The following is a 14,047-nucleotide window of genomic DNA, read 5'->3' as shown; positions in this document are numbered from 1 at the left end:
TCTGCATCATAAACTACAGTGAAACTCTCCAAGATTTCTATTTGCACATTGAACAACATCTGCATCTAACAAGACACAGTACAGGTATGCTTATATTTTTTTAAGTATTTGTTTCAACATTTTTACAAACATATGGATACAGAGTTGCTGCCACTTACTCTGTAATAAGCTTCTCAATACGCATGTTCTCTTTTTTAACCACTCTATCAAATGCCATGTATTGCAGCATTCTGTACCTGATCTCAAGTGGCAGTTAGTTACATGTACTGCCAACATATTAAACTTCCACACACTAAGTGCCTCTTAAAAATGTTATACACATCTTTTGCATCTGCTTTTCCTTTCTTTTTAAAGAAAAGTTGCACACAGCGCTTCTGTAAATGCACATATGCATTTTTTTACTTTCAACAAAATGTTCCTAAAAGAAACATTTTTAAACACACAACATTTTCTATTTTTCATTCCAAATACATTCCATACTTTCCAACCTTTCTCAATGCATCACTTATAGAGCCACCATTCTCCACATGCTCCACATATGTGTATGCTACCAAATTATCTATATAGAACACTTCACCTTACATGTAAAGTACTGTTCTTTTCCAACCACTACTATAAGACTCCTAACACTGCTCCAACTGCAATTTGCCATTGCATTACCACTAGGCCACCGTTTCCCTGTTCTTTACAAACACTGTACCACAAACACAGCACTTATCCAACTAAGTAACTATCCCAAGTATTATCCTATATTTTATCTTCACAAAGAATCAAATATGTATTCCATAAGCACTATCCTCAATTGTACAACAATCATAAATAATGTATACACTTCAATTATATCCACCATTTTACAAATACTGTATACTCCCACTTAGTGCCTATAATTACTATACACATATTACTATCATCGGTGTGGCCTGTGGCTAGATTCTTGAGGCATGGCCTAATCTGGCCACTGGCCAGAGCCACCACAATAGAATTAAACCATATAACAAGTATGTACAATACACCTTCAAATAACAAGACTCGCTCAGAAACCCCCACTCCCAATGAAGTCAGTGGACAGTAAAAATGACTGCGGACTCTGCATCACCTGTACAGCTTTTTCATCTATGAAAACAGTTCCCTATCACCTTTTTCCCACTCTCCTCCTATTCCAAGCCCTCTTTCGGCCACAAAATAACCCCAGAATTAATTTCCAGACTTTTTGCTCACTGCGCTGTCCATGGACAACGCCCATGGTCCACGGATCCAATATGGCAACGTTTAAAAAATGTATGACGCACCTCACGTTTTTGAACATCCCATCAGCGTGCGTCTTTGACATCCGCAGACTTCAAGCCATCCGCTGATTGGCCCAGAGGCGTCTGTGGACTCCGATTCAGGCAATGAATATGCGGGTCGCACCCGTATAGCACACATTTTGGTTGACCTACTTTTTGGCAGTTTTTAAAAAAACGACTTGACAGATTCACACCAAATTTGCAAAAGCACGCTTTTGGAGCCAAGCCGCTGCCGCTCCTCACGCAAATCTGGTATACATCTGTACAGCGGCTTGGGCTGTAGGCGCGAGCCGAGCACATTTCTTTTTCCATTGTGTGTATGAGAATTTCAAAAATATGGGGACCCCCTATAACTTTGCCCAACGCTGACAAAATGGCAACAGACTTTGCATAATCATTTTGAGGTGGCCATATACTTTCGTTCCAAAGTTTGGTGACGATTTGTTGAACGGCGCCAAAGTTATCAGCTGTCCAAAAAGTGCTCTTTCTATGAGTTGAGCAACTTAACCATAACTACAGGACCACTACTGCAGGCCCTGTAATAAATATATATGTATAGTTACGGTTAAGTTGCTAAACCAATAGGAAGAACACTTTTTGGGCAGCTTATAATTTTGCTCCCCGTGGACGAATCCTCACCAAACTTTGCAGAAAAAGTATATGGTCCACTCTGAATTTCTTTGGCGAGGCTTGGTCAAGGGGGGGCAAGGTTATAGGGGGGGCCCAAAATTTTTTTTTTTCCCCATAGACTGAATGGAGAAAGAACTTTGCTCAAGCCTACAGTCCAAAACGCTAGATGGATTTTCACAAAGTTTGCGGCAGGAGCAGCAAATTGGTCCTGAAAGCGTGCTTTTGGAAATCCGTCCAGTGGTTTTTTTTTAAACAACCAAAAATTAGGTCTAAAAAAAATGTGTGCTATCTATGTCTGCTCTGCAGACACACTTCCCTGTTCGGTCCGCGGATACGACTCCGATTGGCTTAGAGCGCAACGTGGTGTCCGCGGACATCGAACGCGCTCACTGATTGGATGGTGAAAAGCGTGAAGTGCGTCAGATTTTTGGAAACACCCGCCATCTTGGATTCGCGGACAGCAGCCGGTGTCCGCGGACATCGCAGTAAAAACATATTAAAAAACACAACATTGCACTTGCCAAACTTATCAAATAATCTCTGGGGAGGTGAGGGGTGATGAGGATGGGATGGGACATGGCTGCAAGAAGCAAAAAAATTGGTGTTTTTTGCTGCGAAAGTCCGCGAACAGTCAGGATGCTCAGCATTACAGGGTTGGTGAAAAGCAGTTCTTGAATGGCTTACAATTTTGGCGCCACTTAATGAAACTGCATGAAATTTTGCAATTATATTCCTGGCCTGATTCCGAATGGGTTTGCAAAGATTGGTGGGATTCTGTCAAGAGGGGGCAAAATTAGTGGGGGGGGTCCCAAAATAATGTAAAGGCTTGTAAATGAGGTGCCATTTGACAAATCTACACCTAAATAGATCTAGATAAAAAATGTTTTAGCCGAGTTTGGTAGGAGTTTGTCAAGAGGGGGCAAAGTTAGAGGGGGGTCCCAAAATAATGTAAAGGATTATAAATGAGGTGCCATTTGACGAATCTACGCTTAATTTGGCAAACTGTTAATAGATTTATGACAAAGTGTTGGAGCTTTTGGGAACTGTAGATCTTTGCGCTGTTGTTTTGATTGATCTGATGCTTGTGTGGACTTCCTCTGTTATTAGCCTGCCGCCTGTATGGGGATCTCAGAAGGACACAGCTCCTGCTGTCCCAGTGTTTATGGATACTTGTTTTGGTAACTGAGTTCCGAAAGTCATACTTAGGCGCTGACCAAGTGATACTTGATATTTAATAAATATTAATTTGCACACTTGCTAAGTGTTTGCACTAATTATTGGTTTATTGTTTGTCATGTGCTTAAAACAATGGTTGTCACTCCTGTGACATACATTCTAGTTGGTCACGGCTTCCATAGATTACCAAGAAAGAAATTGCTTAGGTTTCACTAGTGCCGACACGTGTTTCAACCTTAAGGTTTTTCTCAAGGCTGCATAGTGGTGATATAAGTGACATTGTAAGTGAGGTGACAAAGTGTTAAAACTAATTAATGCAAGGAGCGGGACCATGGTGTACAAATAATACAAAATGGTAAATCCAGATTAATGGCATACATTACAGTAATATTGCCCCAATGCCAATCATGTAAGCAATAGAGTGAGTGTTTGAGCCATTAACATGATTGAAGTAAAGAAACAGAGCAATAGCATGGTACCATGGCGATTGTGGTATGGAGAAAAGGAAATTTCTGGTAGCATTTGTTGTGGTGTTGTTAATCTGATTGTACCGCTCGAAATACTGGAGGCACGCCGACCAAGTTTATTGGATGCGTGGTCCCGGTTGGCAGTGAAAAAAGTCAATGGAATTCCTGTGGGAGTAATTGCAATTATTAGGAGTGTGTAAGCATAGTTCTACGTGTAATGTGGCGTGAGTGGTAAATAAGAAGTTGACTCCTAATTTGTTCAATGGTGTCACTTATGTGCCTATGGGTAAGTGCTCCATTAAGCGGTTGTGGCCCCCGTTAGGTTCTGGACCCAGGGTTAAAATGGCCATTTGACGGGCTATCGTATGTGGCTTCCCCGGGCGGGTGGGATAATAGATTTAGATATAAATGTTTTTGCGAAGTTTGGTGGGATTTTGTCAAGAGGGGGCAAAATTAGAGGGGGGGTCCCAAAATATTGTAAAGGCTTATAAATGTGGTGCCATTTGACAAATCTACACAAAGGTTTGCAAAACGATTATAGATCTAGATATACATTTTTTCGTTAAGTCTGAATGTATTTTGTCAAGTGGGGGCTAGGTTATATGACGATTATGTGTGCATACATTTGACATTTTTGAAAAAATAAAATATGGGTGGATTTCCAGCAAACTTGTGTAAGGAGCATTGGCAAGGAGCTGAAAGTATGCTTTTGCAAATGTGCCTGTGTTTTATTTTTTGACGAGTGTCATAATGTAGGTACACAAAATAGTGATATACCTTTGGTGACTGAGCTGTAGCCTGTGGTCATGGGTAGTGGCCAGATTGTCCGGGCCATGGAATAAGGTCATAATCCGGACAATCTGGCTACTGGCCATGACCATGAGGGACAAAACATGGGGTTAAAGTGGCCATGTCCACCTGGGACTGGCTTTGTGGTAAAGTTATTCGAAATTGGGATAGGTTTGAAAGGGAAGAAAAATGTGCTTGTGGTAATATGGTCATAGGTTCTCTTTTCAAAAGCGAAGAGGGGCCCTGTATGGAACCCCGCCTTCCCTTTCAATGGTGGCCATCTTGGAAAAGGATTTTCCTTCCTAAACCGGGACACCGCAGGCGTCCCGGTGTGGAAGAAAAATAATTTTTTTAGCACCCTGGGTTCCCGATTTGGGAACCTAGGGTGCTAATGGCCTTCATCCCCTATTACAGGGGCTGGAATGGGGGATAATGGTCCAGAGACCTCGTTATCCACCCTTGCTTCGCTTGGGCTGATAACTTGGGCTGCCAGGCCGGTATCCACTGTTCCAGTCCCTGGAACGGAGGATGAACGCCACAACATTACCATTAGCATAACACAAAATGCAAATGGCAATGTTGGAAAATCTTATTGAGTCTATGTACTTTGCTGAGAAATATAAAGTAGATGGAGTCTATACATTTTTTTTAGTTCTATTTTTTAACTGTGAAAGGTGGTTCCTAAAGGAACATTTCTTTTTTTGTTTTTGGATGTATTTTATTTTTTGGCAGGAGAGCTAAGAACGATAGGTGGGGAGGGAAATGAGAGAAGAGGCACCAAACACTAATATGGAGGGGTAGGTGGACAGAGGGAAATGTTGCACGTGTGTTATTTCTAAGGGAGGGGCAGTGTTTCTCATGCTCCTTGATTACAGCAGTGGTGGTGGCTCTTGGGGAGGAGGGATGGCATTAGCTGATGCCATTTCAAGATAAATAGCAGTTTTTCTAAAAGTATGTACTGTGTACTAGATTGTTAATTAATAATGAGTAGGAATAGGTGTCTATTAAAGAATGTACTCATCTAAAATCATTGTATTGGAGTGTTGTTGTTAATACAGAAACCTAATCATATATAAACATAGGCAATGACTGCAGCATGCACCATAGAAGTGCACTATTTATAATCTTGTAATTTTGGATAGTACAATAATGAATGTTACCTCATCAGAGTTTTGAGTAATGTTAAACATGTAATAACTAGCTAACAATTCAAGATTTACACCACTTGTGCTGGTACAAACAATGCATATGAAGCACCACAATGCATACACATCAGAGGCACATACAGGGAAACTAAAGTAAGGAAGAAGGAAACAACATCATCACAAAAGTTAATGACATTAAAGTATCTTTATGTACACAAATGAATTGTGTGTTTGAGGCATGCTCATTTCCCCATTTATGTGCACCATGAGCTGAGACCAAACCCTAAGGAAAGTACTTAAAGAACACATGACAAGGTTAACGTCTAGATATATAGCACCTTTTAAAATTTCATTATTCTGACTGCCAGTGAACAAAACCACCTGGCCTATATATGTCAGTGAACAAAAACAAGTGGCCCAGATATGTGATGTCATCAGTGATGTCATCAATGACATTTGTGATGTCATCTTTGATGTCCTGGGTGTTAGGCTTAGCAGTGCACGGTGCTGGCGCAAGTTATGGTTGCTTAGCTTACCATAACTGGCAAATTTCTGTGGTTTTTTGGTTTTACTTGTAACCATAACGTCCTTTTAACAAAGTTTTTTCATTGAATATATATATGTCTGCAGTGTATCCAGTTTTCTATCTGGCACATAATTGTTGTGCTGCATACATATGCTCCAGTCTACTGTTGTAGAGCTGGCATCTAAAGTATTGCAGTTTCTCTTGGGTTCCTCTGGCTACAAATCGTCTGTATTTCGTCTGTTCCATCCACACATATATGGGCCTCATCATGAGTTGGCCATAAACCTTAAATGCGGCAGTAACGCTATTACCGCCACATATGAGGGTTGGCCTAATCATGAGTCGGGCGTAAGTGGGAGTTTTACCTCCATCTTTTTGCTGGAGATAAAAATGTCCCCATAACGGCCATTTTCGTCTGTTTCTGTTGCTACTACCCCAATGCAATTACCGTTACTCGTAATCCAGTGCCAGACTCCTGATAAGGCCCTAATGCGTATCATGTCATCATTGCGCCAACGAAAATGCTGAAGACAAAAATACTGAATTGCAAAATGCACATTTTCTCCTAATTGTATGTGGGGGGTTTAGTATAATACAAATACAAGGGGAGTATTGGGTGGGGGATCTGGGTAGCTCACACCCATATAATTGTGGGGGAAATGTGCGAAAATGTAAATAAATCTCTATTTTTGTATTCAGCATTTATTTTCTCACAAAGATCAGTAAAATTCACGACTTGGAAGCATTGTATTAAAACTTTAATCCCACTCCCTCTAATGCCACCCCCAGTATATGAGTGGTTGTTTTCTTTTTATGTGGAGTTTGGTAATACAGTACCACTTTGAAGGGTGACAAGATACCAATGATTTCTTGGGCATGAACATTTCAGGCTTTTTACAGAAGTATGTATACAGCTATTCACCAGGAAACAAGCAATTCGTCCTTTGAATAGCTGATATCATAATGCCCCTGTGGTATGTTTCCTGTGTTAATGATTCCTGTGGTAATGTGATTAATTGTGCAGTATTAACCAATACCTATGAAGTACCCAAGGAGAAGCAAGAGGGGGATGTTTCTGCACTTCCTTAAGGTGCTCTTAGGACTCTGCACCCTTCCTTGTGTTAGCAATAGCAGATTACACCACCTAGCCCTTCCTGTAATTACAGTAGACAGCCTAAAGGAGACAGCTGTGCCTTGTTATTCAAAATATGCTTTTTTGTTGATGTGCTGTTTTGTAATCATCCATTCAAGTTACATATTCTTTTGTAAGGGCTTCAAAATGTAGCATAAAATATTTGTATTTTTTTCCTTAGAGTAAAGATAAGGTTGAAAAGCTGAAGTCTCAAGCTGAGTCCTTTTGCCAGCGTTTGGGAAAATACCGCATGCCTTTTGCCTGGGCCCACATAAGCCTTGCCAATATCTTCAATGTCTCAACGCTTGAGAGAGATGCAGGAGAAAATGAAAGCATGAACGGTACATTTGTGATAGTTGTAAAACTTTATTTTCTCATGATCTTGTTTGAAAAGTGTAATGTGTTTTTTACTGTATTTAAAGGCCATGTCTGCCCATATTTTATTTAGCCATTTAAGGGCGGAAAAGCATTGTACTTTGTCTCTCCTTTTATTTAAAGACATTTATTTTAAAACACAAATGATATACAGTTTCTGAACCCATGCATTTTTAACTACAAATAGAATTTAAGCTGTAACCTGTGTGACAGTTTGGCCGGTCAGGGTACAAATAGGCTGACACAAGAGTAGCCTCCAGCAAACAAAGAGTTTATGCCTGACCAACTATTAAAGTAAAGATAGAAAAGCTTCCTAGCCGCAAATCACAAAGAAAGTCTTTTACAACAGTTCCCATCTATAGGGGATCTGTCCCCTGCTTGAGTATCCAATTGATACTTTAATCCTTGCCTTGACACGCTCTCACAGACTTTTAGGGCGGACCTGCAGTGTTCGCAGTCAGGTGATCCCCTTCCTGCTCTAGTGTCCTGGTCTCTGGGATACCGACTCACTGACCTCCTCTAGCATATGCCCCCAGACCCAGATGCGATGGCATAAACTCACACCTCCTTTCAACTCCTCTAGTTCTCTCTTCCACTAATGTTAATGCCATCCACCTTCAACCCCTTCGTTGTCTACTGATTTCTGCATGGCTCCTCTTAGCCAACCTCCCCCCTGTTTCTAGATGCCATTGAGCCTCCTCCAACCTCCCCACAACTCTTTCTTTTCTTGACCCTCCACCTTCTCCACTCAGCAACAATCCATCTCTTCTTGATGACGCCTATTTTTCTCCATCTTCCTTCACCCTCTCTCTGCTTCTCTGATGGTCCACCACCTGCACTTTCCAACAGCTCCTATCCCCCTGAGGACATCTCTCTCCTTCTTCAGCTTCCTGCAGACTCTCCCTCAAACCACTAGCTTTCTCCTCCTGCTCTCCTCCCCCTCACCAATCTCCACCAAACTCCTTCCTCTGGCTCCTACTCAAATTATGCCACAACCAAGACTGGCAGTGTGGGAAACTGGTGTTTTTTGAGGACATTGAGAACACCTGTGTAATGAGGGTTGTTTTTTGTTGTGACTGGACGATGTGGTGTGGTCAGGTGGTTTCGAAGGGACCTGGCCCTGCAGCAATCTTGGATTATTGTGACGGAATGGACATGTCTGGCATCTCCTCCCCTCTCCTTTGGATCCTTGCTGCCCTGCCTGTGTCAATCAGTGTCTCTCGGTTCCGTCTGCATGTGTATTTGGGGTCAGGAAATATTCTTATAAGTCAGGGAAGCTACCTGTATTCATTACAACATCTCCATCATGGGGAACTTGCTGTTGTCAGATTACTTTATCACGCATATCATTCACGCATATCACTTCTTCCTTATTCAGCAAAACTCTGTACCTACAGGAATTCTACTAAGCGTGAGAGTGCATATCACAGGATGGACTGTTTGCCTCAGTCTGTGTTCAGGAAGAGAATATTTTTCTTCACTCGTCGGGTTCATTGGACTGTTGCACCATTGTTCCCTTAATGGGAAAGGCTCTAATTTCCATTTCCGCGCTGCATGTGTGGGTCTTCCCCAGTGGCTTCAATGGCTCTTCTAGTGGATCAGTTGTAGGAGGAGTTCCCTTATGGGATCTGCTACTCTCAATGTGTTTCTCCTAAGGGGTAGGCGTTGGGAGAAAGTCAGAGTGCCTAAATGTGGGGCTTCTCAAAAAGGTATTGTGGTCGAAGCAACAAAGCCTGCAGCCTCTGCATCATTCCACCTCTTACGGGGCTCTCCGGGTCGACCATGTTCCCTACTGCGTGACTGAGGCCCAGTTGCCAAGAGAGACAGGCACATTGAACGTAGCTCAGGTAAGTGCCACCATATTGCAGTCCACATACCCTAGCTTCTCCCCCCAATGGTGAAATCTTGAAAGAGGAAGTGGATGTAATTAACATTTTAACACATCATTCTGGATGGTTGCCTTGCCAAATATCTTGCTGGCACTGATGGGTAAAAATAACGTTTGTATGATCAGTCTGCTGTCTTCTCAATTTTCTGTATGCTACGTCCCTGCAGGTTGTGGCAGCTTGTTTTTTTTCTGAAATGCTGCGCCAGTTGTTTAACTTTACATTACTTTTAGCTTCGCTCCTGCTACATCGGTTTCCATACAGCCCAGGATAGCGTACCCAACCCCTTCCTTGGTATGACTGATTAAATGATTCTCTTTTACAAATATTCACTTTTCCATTCATTCTTGTAGTCGCAAAGGTCTTCTGAGTCCCCAGAGAGTAAAGATTGATGCAAAAAACAGGTATAAAATTGTTACGCCTGGCTTAAAACCTACTTTTGTGCTTTGGGGCCTTTTCATGGTTTCTGGAGGCTGAGCGGAGGCATGGAATAGAATGACCTTGCCTGCCGTGCATCATTCCCGCTCTGCCTTTATAAACCATGTGGTTTCACAGCAGCATGACATTTTCATGCTTCTTAAAAGCAATGGATTCCTAAGGAATCCACCTGTTTTAGTGGGGCCTAAAAGCAGGCAGATTCCTTAGGGATCCATTGCAAATGCCTCTTGCAAGCGTACCTTGCAGGAGGCGTTTGCTCCTTTTGCACTACAATGTGTGCAAAAAAGCATGAAAGTGAGTTTGGCTGTTTTCACATTTTCTTCTGCACTTCCTAGTACAAATTATGAACATTGCAGAGAGCGGTCCATATTGCATTAAAGTGCAAAAATAGACGGTCACCTATGTGCAATGTACACTTTTCCTTTTTATCATGAGTCTGGCAGTGGACATAGTTTGCAACAAAGGCTGCAACTTTCCCCTGCAGACACACATACATGAACTAGGTCAGATTTACTGTTGTCAATGTGCGTCATAGGAAGGTTGAAAATGACCAAACAACAAAAAGAAGCCCACATGGATAACATGTATGCCTTTGTGTGGCTTTTGGAACTAGCTTCAAAAGTAGGCACGCTCAATCTTTGACACTCAACCGAGTAATCCTACCAGCCTGTGTAAATGTGTACAAATTGAGTTACAAACCAGTGAAAGCTACCTTGCTCCAGAGAGGCAGCTCCCTGCCTCTTTACACACCTTTTGTAATGCACATAGCTGTTGATGGTTCCATACAGGCACCTGGAGACCCCCTGTGGAGACAATTCACAACATGGGAATATGAGAGTGCCTGATAGCCCCTCCCTATCTCTGGAAGCTCCTAAAGACAATTAAATACTGCTTACCTGCTCATTCACTGGCATCATTAATTTGTTCTACTTTCCTATTAGCTTGGGCATAGAACAGTACTAAATAAGGGGCAAGAGATACTGCAAACTCGGGATTACAGTTTTACTGGGCTGCCCGTCCTATCCCCCCTGCCCCAACCCTCTCTCTTTTACTGTCAGCATGTTTCTCTTCACCTTCCTGCAGCCGCAGCACCTCTCTAGGCCTAAGCGATGGAGCACCCAGGTTTACAGGGCACTTTGAGGAATCTAGACTTTACCGTCTATCTTTCCTGCTCCTCATTTCACCATGAAACAAACCAGGCAGAGTTTCAGCATCATTCTGAAACTGAAATTATGGAACATGCTCAAGAGCAGGTGAGGGATGGAGAGTGGCAGCAAGGGAGGTGTGGGGGGGAAGGGGTGAAGGCGAGGTTTATTTAATTTAATTTTAGCCTGTAGCTGTGTGCACAGTCTGAGAGAAGTTTGAGGTTTGTGGGAGGCACGTGGGTAGACTTTTGGGAGAAAAAAAAAGCCAAATGCTGTCCGATGCCCTGGTGGGCAAAAGCCACAGCACCTGAGCAAGTTTAAAAAATATATTTTTATTAAACTTTTTATGAAATACAACATACCGTGACCAGGCAACATAAAACTCCCCTACGTCCTCTTCCCTCCCCTTTACCCCCCTCCCAATCTCCCCATACCAGGATGTAACTCCCACACCTCCCCTCCAACCCCTTCAGACAATTTCACACGGCTTACTATTAGTTCACAATGTCTCTCATTGAATCCCTGAGTCCCCCCCCAACTTACCTTAACAGATGTGTTCATTCCCTCCCCTCCCCTACCTCTAATAAGCCATTTCAGTTCATGGGGGGGCCTGAGTTCTTGAGTGGATGTCAGCTCGTTCAATAACTGACCCCAGTCGAGTTCCAACTCATTGTCCCCCTTGCCTGCGCAGATGCTCCTCCTGCAAAAAGGCCCCCCACTGTGGTGCACTGCTTCTCCTTCAGGTCAAACAGCCCAATGCTCCTCAACACCATCCTAATACTTGTATCGAATCCGATCGGCATTCCCCCATCATACAAACCTTTGACTTTTAACCTCCGTAACAGTTTTTCCACACTTCCCTCACTACTCTAAAGATGTTTGTTTCCCCCATTCCCACAATGGGGTTCCACAACAATTCCATGTCCTGTCTATCTCCTGTGATCCCTCCTAGTAACCCCTTACCTACCCCGCTAACCCCCCTGGGACCGTGTTCCAGTAGGCTATAGACTGCTATTGTGCCGCAATGAAGTCAAGTTCAAAATCGGGCATGTTCAGTCCCCCTTCCTCTCGTATATGCCTTAACGTGGTCATGGCCACCCTACTCCTCCCTGTGTGTCAAAGTAACTCCCCTAGCATCCTATCTAAATTTCTGAAGAACACCTGTTTAATAACATACAGGATATTTGTGAAAGAAATGTAGCAATCTAGGGAGCACCACCATCTTGCAGAGAGCCACCTTACCCATCAACAAGATGGGAAGCTTCCTCCAAAACTGCACAGAGTCCCCTATACCTGAGAGCGCCCGCCCTGTGTTGTAAACAAATGTTTATTCAATGTCATAGAAGACCTGCATCCCCAGATATTTGAAAGACTCCCTTTCCCATCCAAGGCCCCAGTCTGAGAGGGCTGCACTGTCTCTGGTGCGAAGGCCCACCAATGGAAATAAGAGCGACTTCACTCTGTTAACTTGGAATCCCGACAGTGTTCAAAAGTTACCTGAGCAAGTTGGAGTGAGCGTTGAGATGGCACTTAGCCTGCTAACCTCCTACTAAGAGAGTTGAAAGGGGTGCCTGTGGTCTTCATAACAAGCCGCTGTTTCTCTGAACCAAAGGTTCTTGCTTCCCTTAATCTTTAGCACTTAGCTGATGGTAATGAGTGGTGTCTTCATTATTCCGCCTTCCTGCCTTTTCCAATTTGAGATCCTTATTGCACATATATTTCAGAGAGAGAGAGAGAGAGAGAGAGAGAGAGAGAGAGAGAGAGAGAGAGAGAGAGAGAGAGAGAGAGAGAGAGAGAGAGAGAGAGAGAGAGAGAGAGAGAGAGAGAGAGAGAGAGAGAGAGAGAGAGAGAGAGAGAGAGAGAGAGAGAGAGAGAGAGAGAGAGAGAGAGAGAGAGAGAGAGAGAGAGAGAGAGAGAGAATATATCTGACAGTGGCAATGTGAGAATGTGAATTGGTACCTATCTGCAAGAGGCTAATGGCAGGACCACAGGGAGCACACCAGCTTGTAAGGCCTTTTTCCATGTGTTTCTATGAATTCTAATACTTTTTGATTAATGGTCCTCCCACTAGCATGCTCAAATTCTATGTACCAACATGATAGATAAACCAACCAAGCCATACACACATTGCAATTGTAGGCCCTACAGACAGCACACATCAGTACACTACACTTCTACAACCAACTTACATACCACACCACGGGCCAATTCACCCTACCACTATGGGCAAGCAAAGTTCTCTGTTGAATAGAAATGCCTCCCTGCTCTCGACACGGAGCACCTCAAAACTGACCCACATGCAGAGCTCAGGGTACCTCCAGTCTACACACAGAAACACAACAGCAGAGGTATCTTTCAATTTTCCCTCTTTCCCCAGTGACTTCACGCACCCCCCATTTTTTAAATCTGTTTTAGCCCTTGGAAACCATGCAGTGGAACTCAGCTATGACATAACATAACTTTGTTACGTTTTTCAAAGTGTGTCCTCCCATACCTCCAGTTGTTGTGTTCCTTGTGGGACTGTCTCCTGCTGCCTGTCTTGATCCTTTGTAAACTCCGGAGCTGCCTGTGATCCTGGCTGTGGCCTCATAAGTACTCCTGCTGCTATCACCACCAGGGGTGGACTGGCCTGCACTGCACTGACATCTGCCGCCTCCTGGAAGAACTTGACCTCAATGTCCTCGGTCTCACCAAGACATGGTTCACGGCCAGCTCTGTCATGAGCTTTGGCACTCTCCTCCCTAACGGCTACAAGATCCTCTCCGCGCCCTGGTCCAACCGGAGGGGGTATAGCCCTGATCTTCCCAGAGTGGATTCCTGCCTCGGTCATTCCTAGGCAGGCCTACTCCTCTTTCAAATGCCTGGTCTGCAGGCTCTCTCTCCTAGCCATTCCCTTGCTATGGCTACCATCTATCAGCCACCTGGTCAGATCTCCTCCTTCCTCTCTGAGTGGGCGGACCTCTCCTCTTCCCTCCTGGTCTCGACCACCACTCAACTCCTTCTTGGCGACTTTAGCATCCACCTGGATGCTTCCTGTCCTTCCTCTGGATCT

At 43.5% G+C, this 14,047-nt stretch overlaps 1 protein-coding gene across 2 annotated transcripts in view; it reads left to right on the top strand.

Moving 5' to 3' along the window:
* DOCK8 (dedicator of cytokinesis 8) overlaps positions 1–14,047 on the top strand; it is a 1,170,453-nt gene that overhangs the window by 397,589 nt on the left and 758,817 nt on the right. For both annotated transcript variants that reach the window (XM_069625758.1, XM_069625759.1), the window contains one exon: positions 7,333–7,492. In XM_069625758.1, the coding sequence (XP_069481859.1) occupies positions 7,333–7,492 (160 nt within the window). The remainder of the gene's footprint in view (positions 1–7,332; positions 7,493–14,047) is intronic.

The sequence above is a fragment of the Ambystoma mexicanum genome, chromosome 6p, assembly GCF_040938575.1.
Source record: "Ambystoma mexicanum isolate Mex_15411 chromosome 6p, UKY_AmexF1_1, whole genome shotgun sequence".
NCBI classification, from domain to species: domain Eukaryota; kingdom Metazoa; phylum Chordata; class Amphibia; order Caudata; family Ambystomatidae; genus Ambystoma; species Ambystoma mexicanum.
The sequence above is the reverse complement of the archived record's forward strand: the minus strand, read 5'-3'. Positions and strand labels throughout refer to the sequence as shown.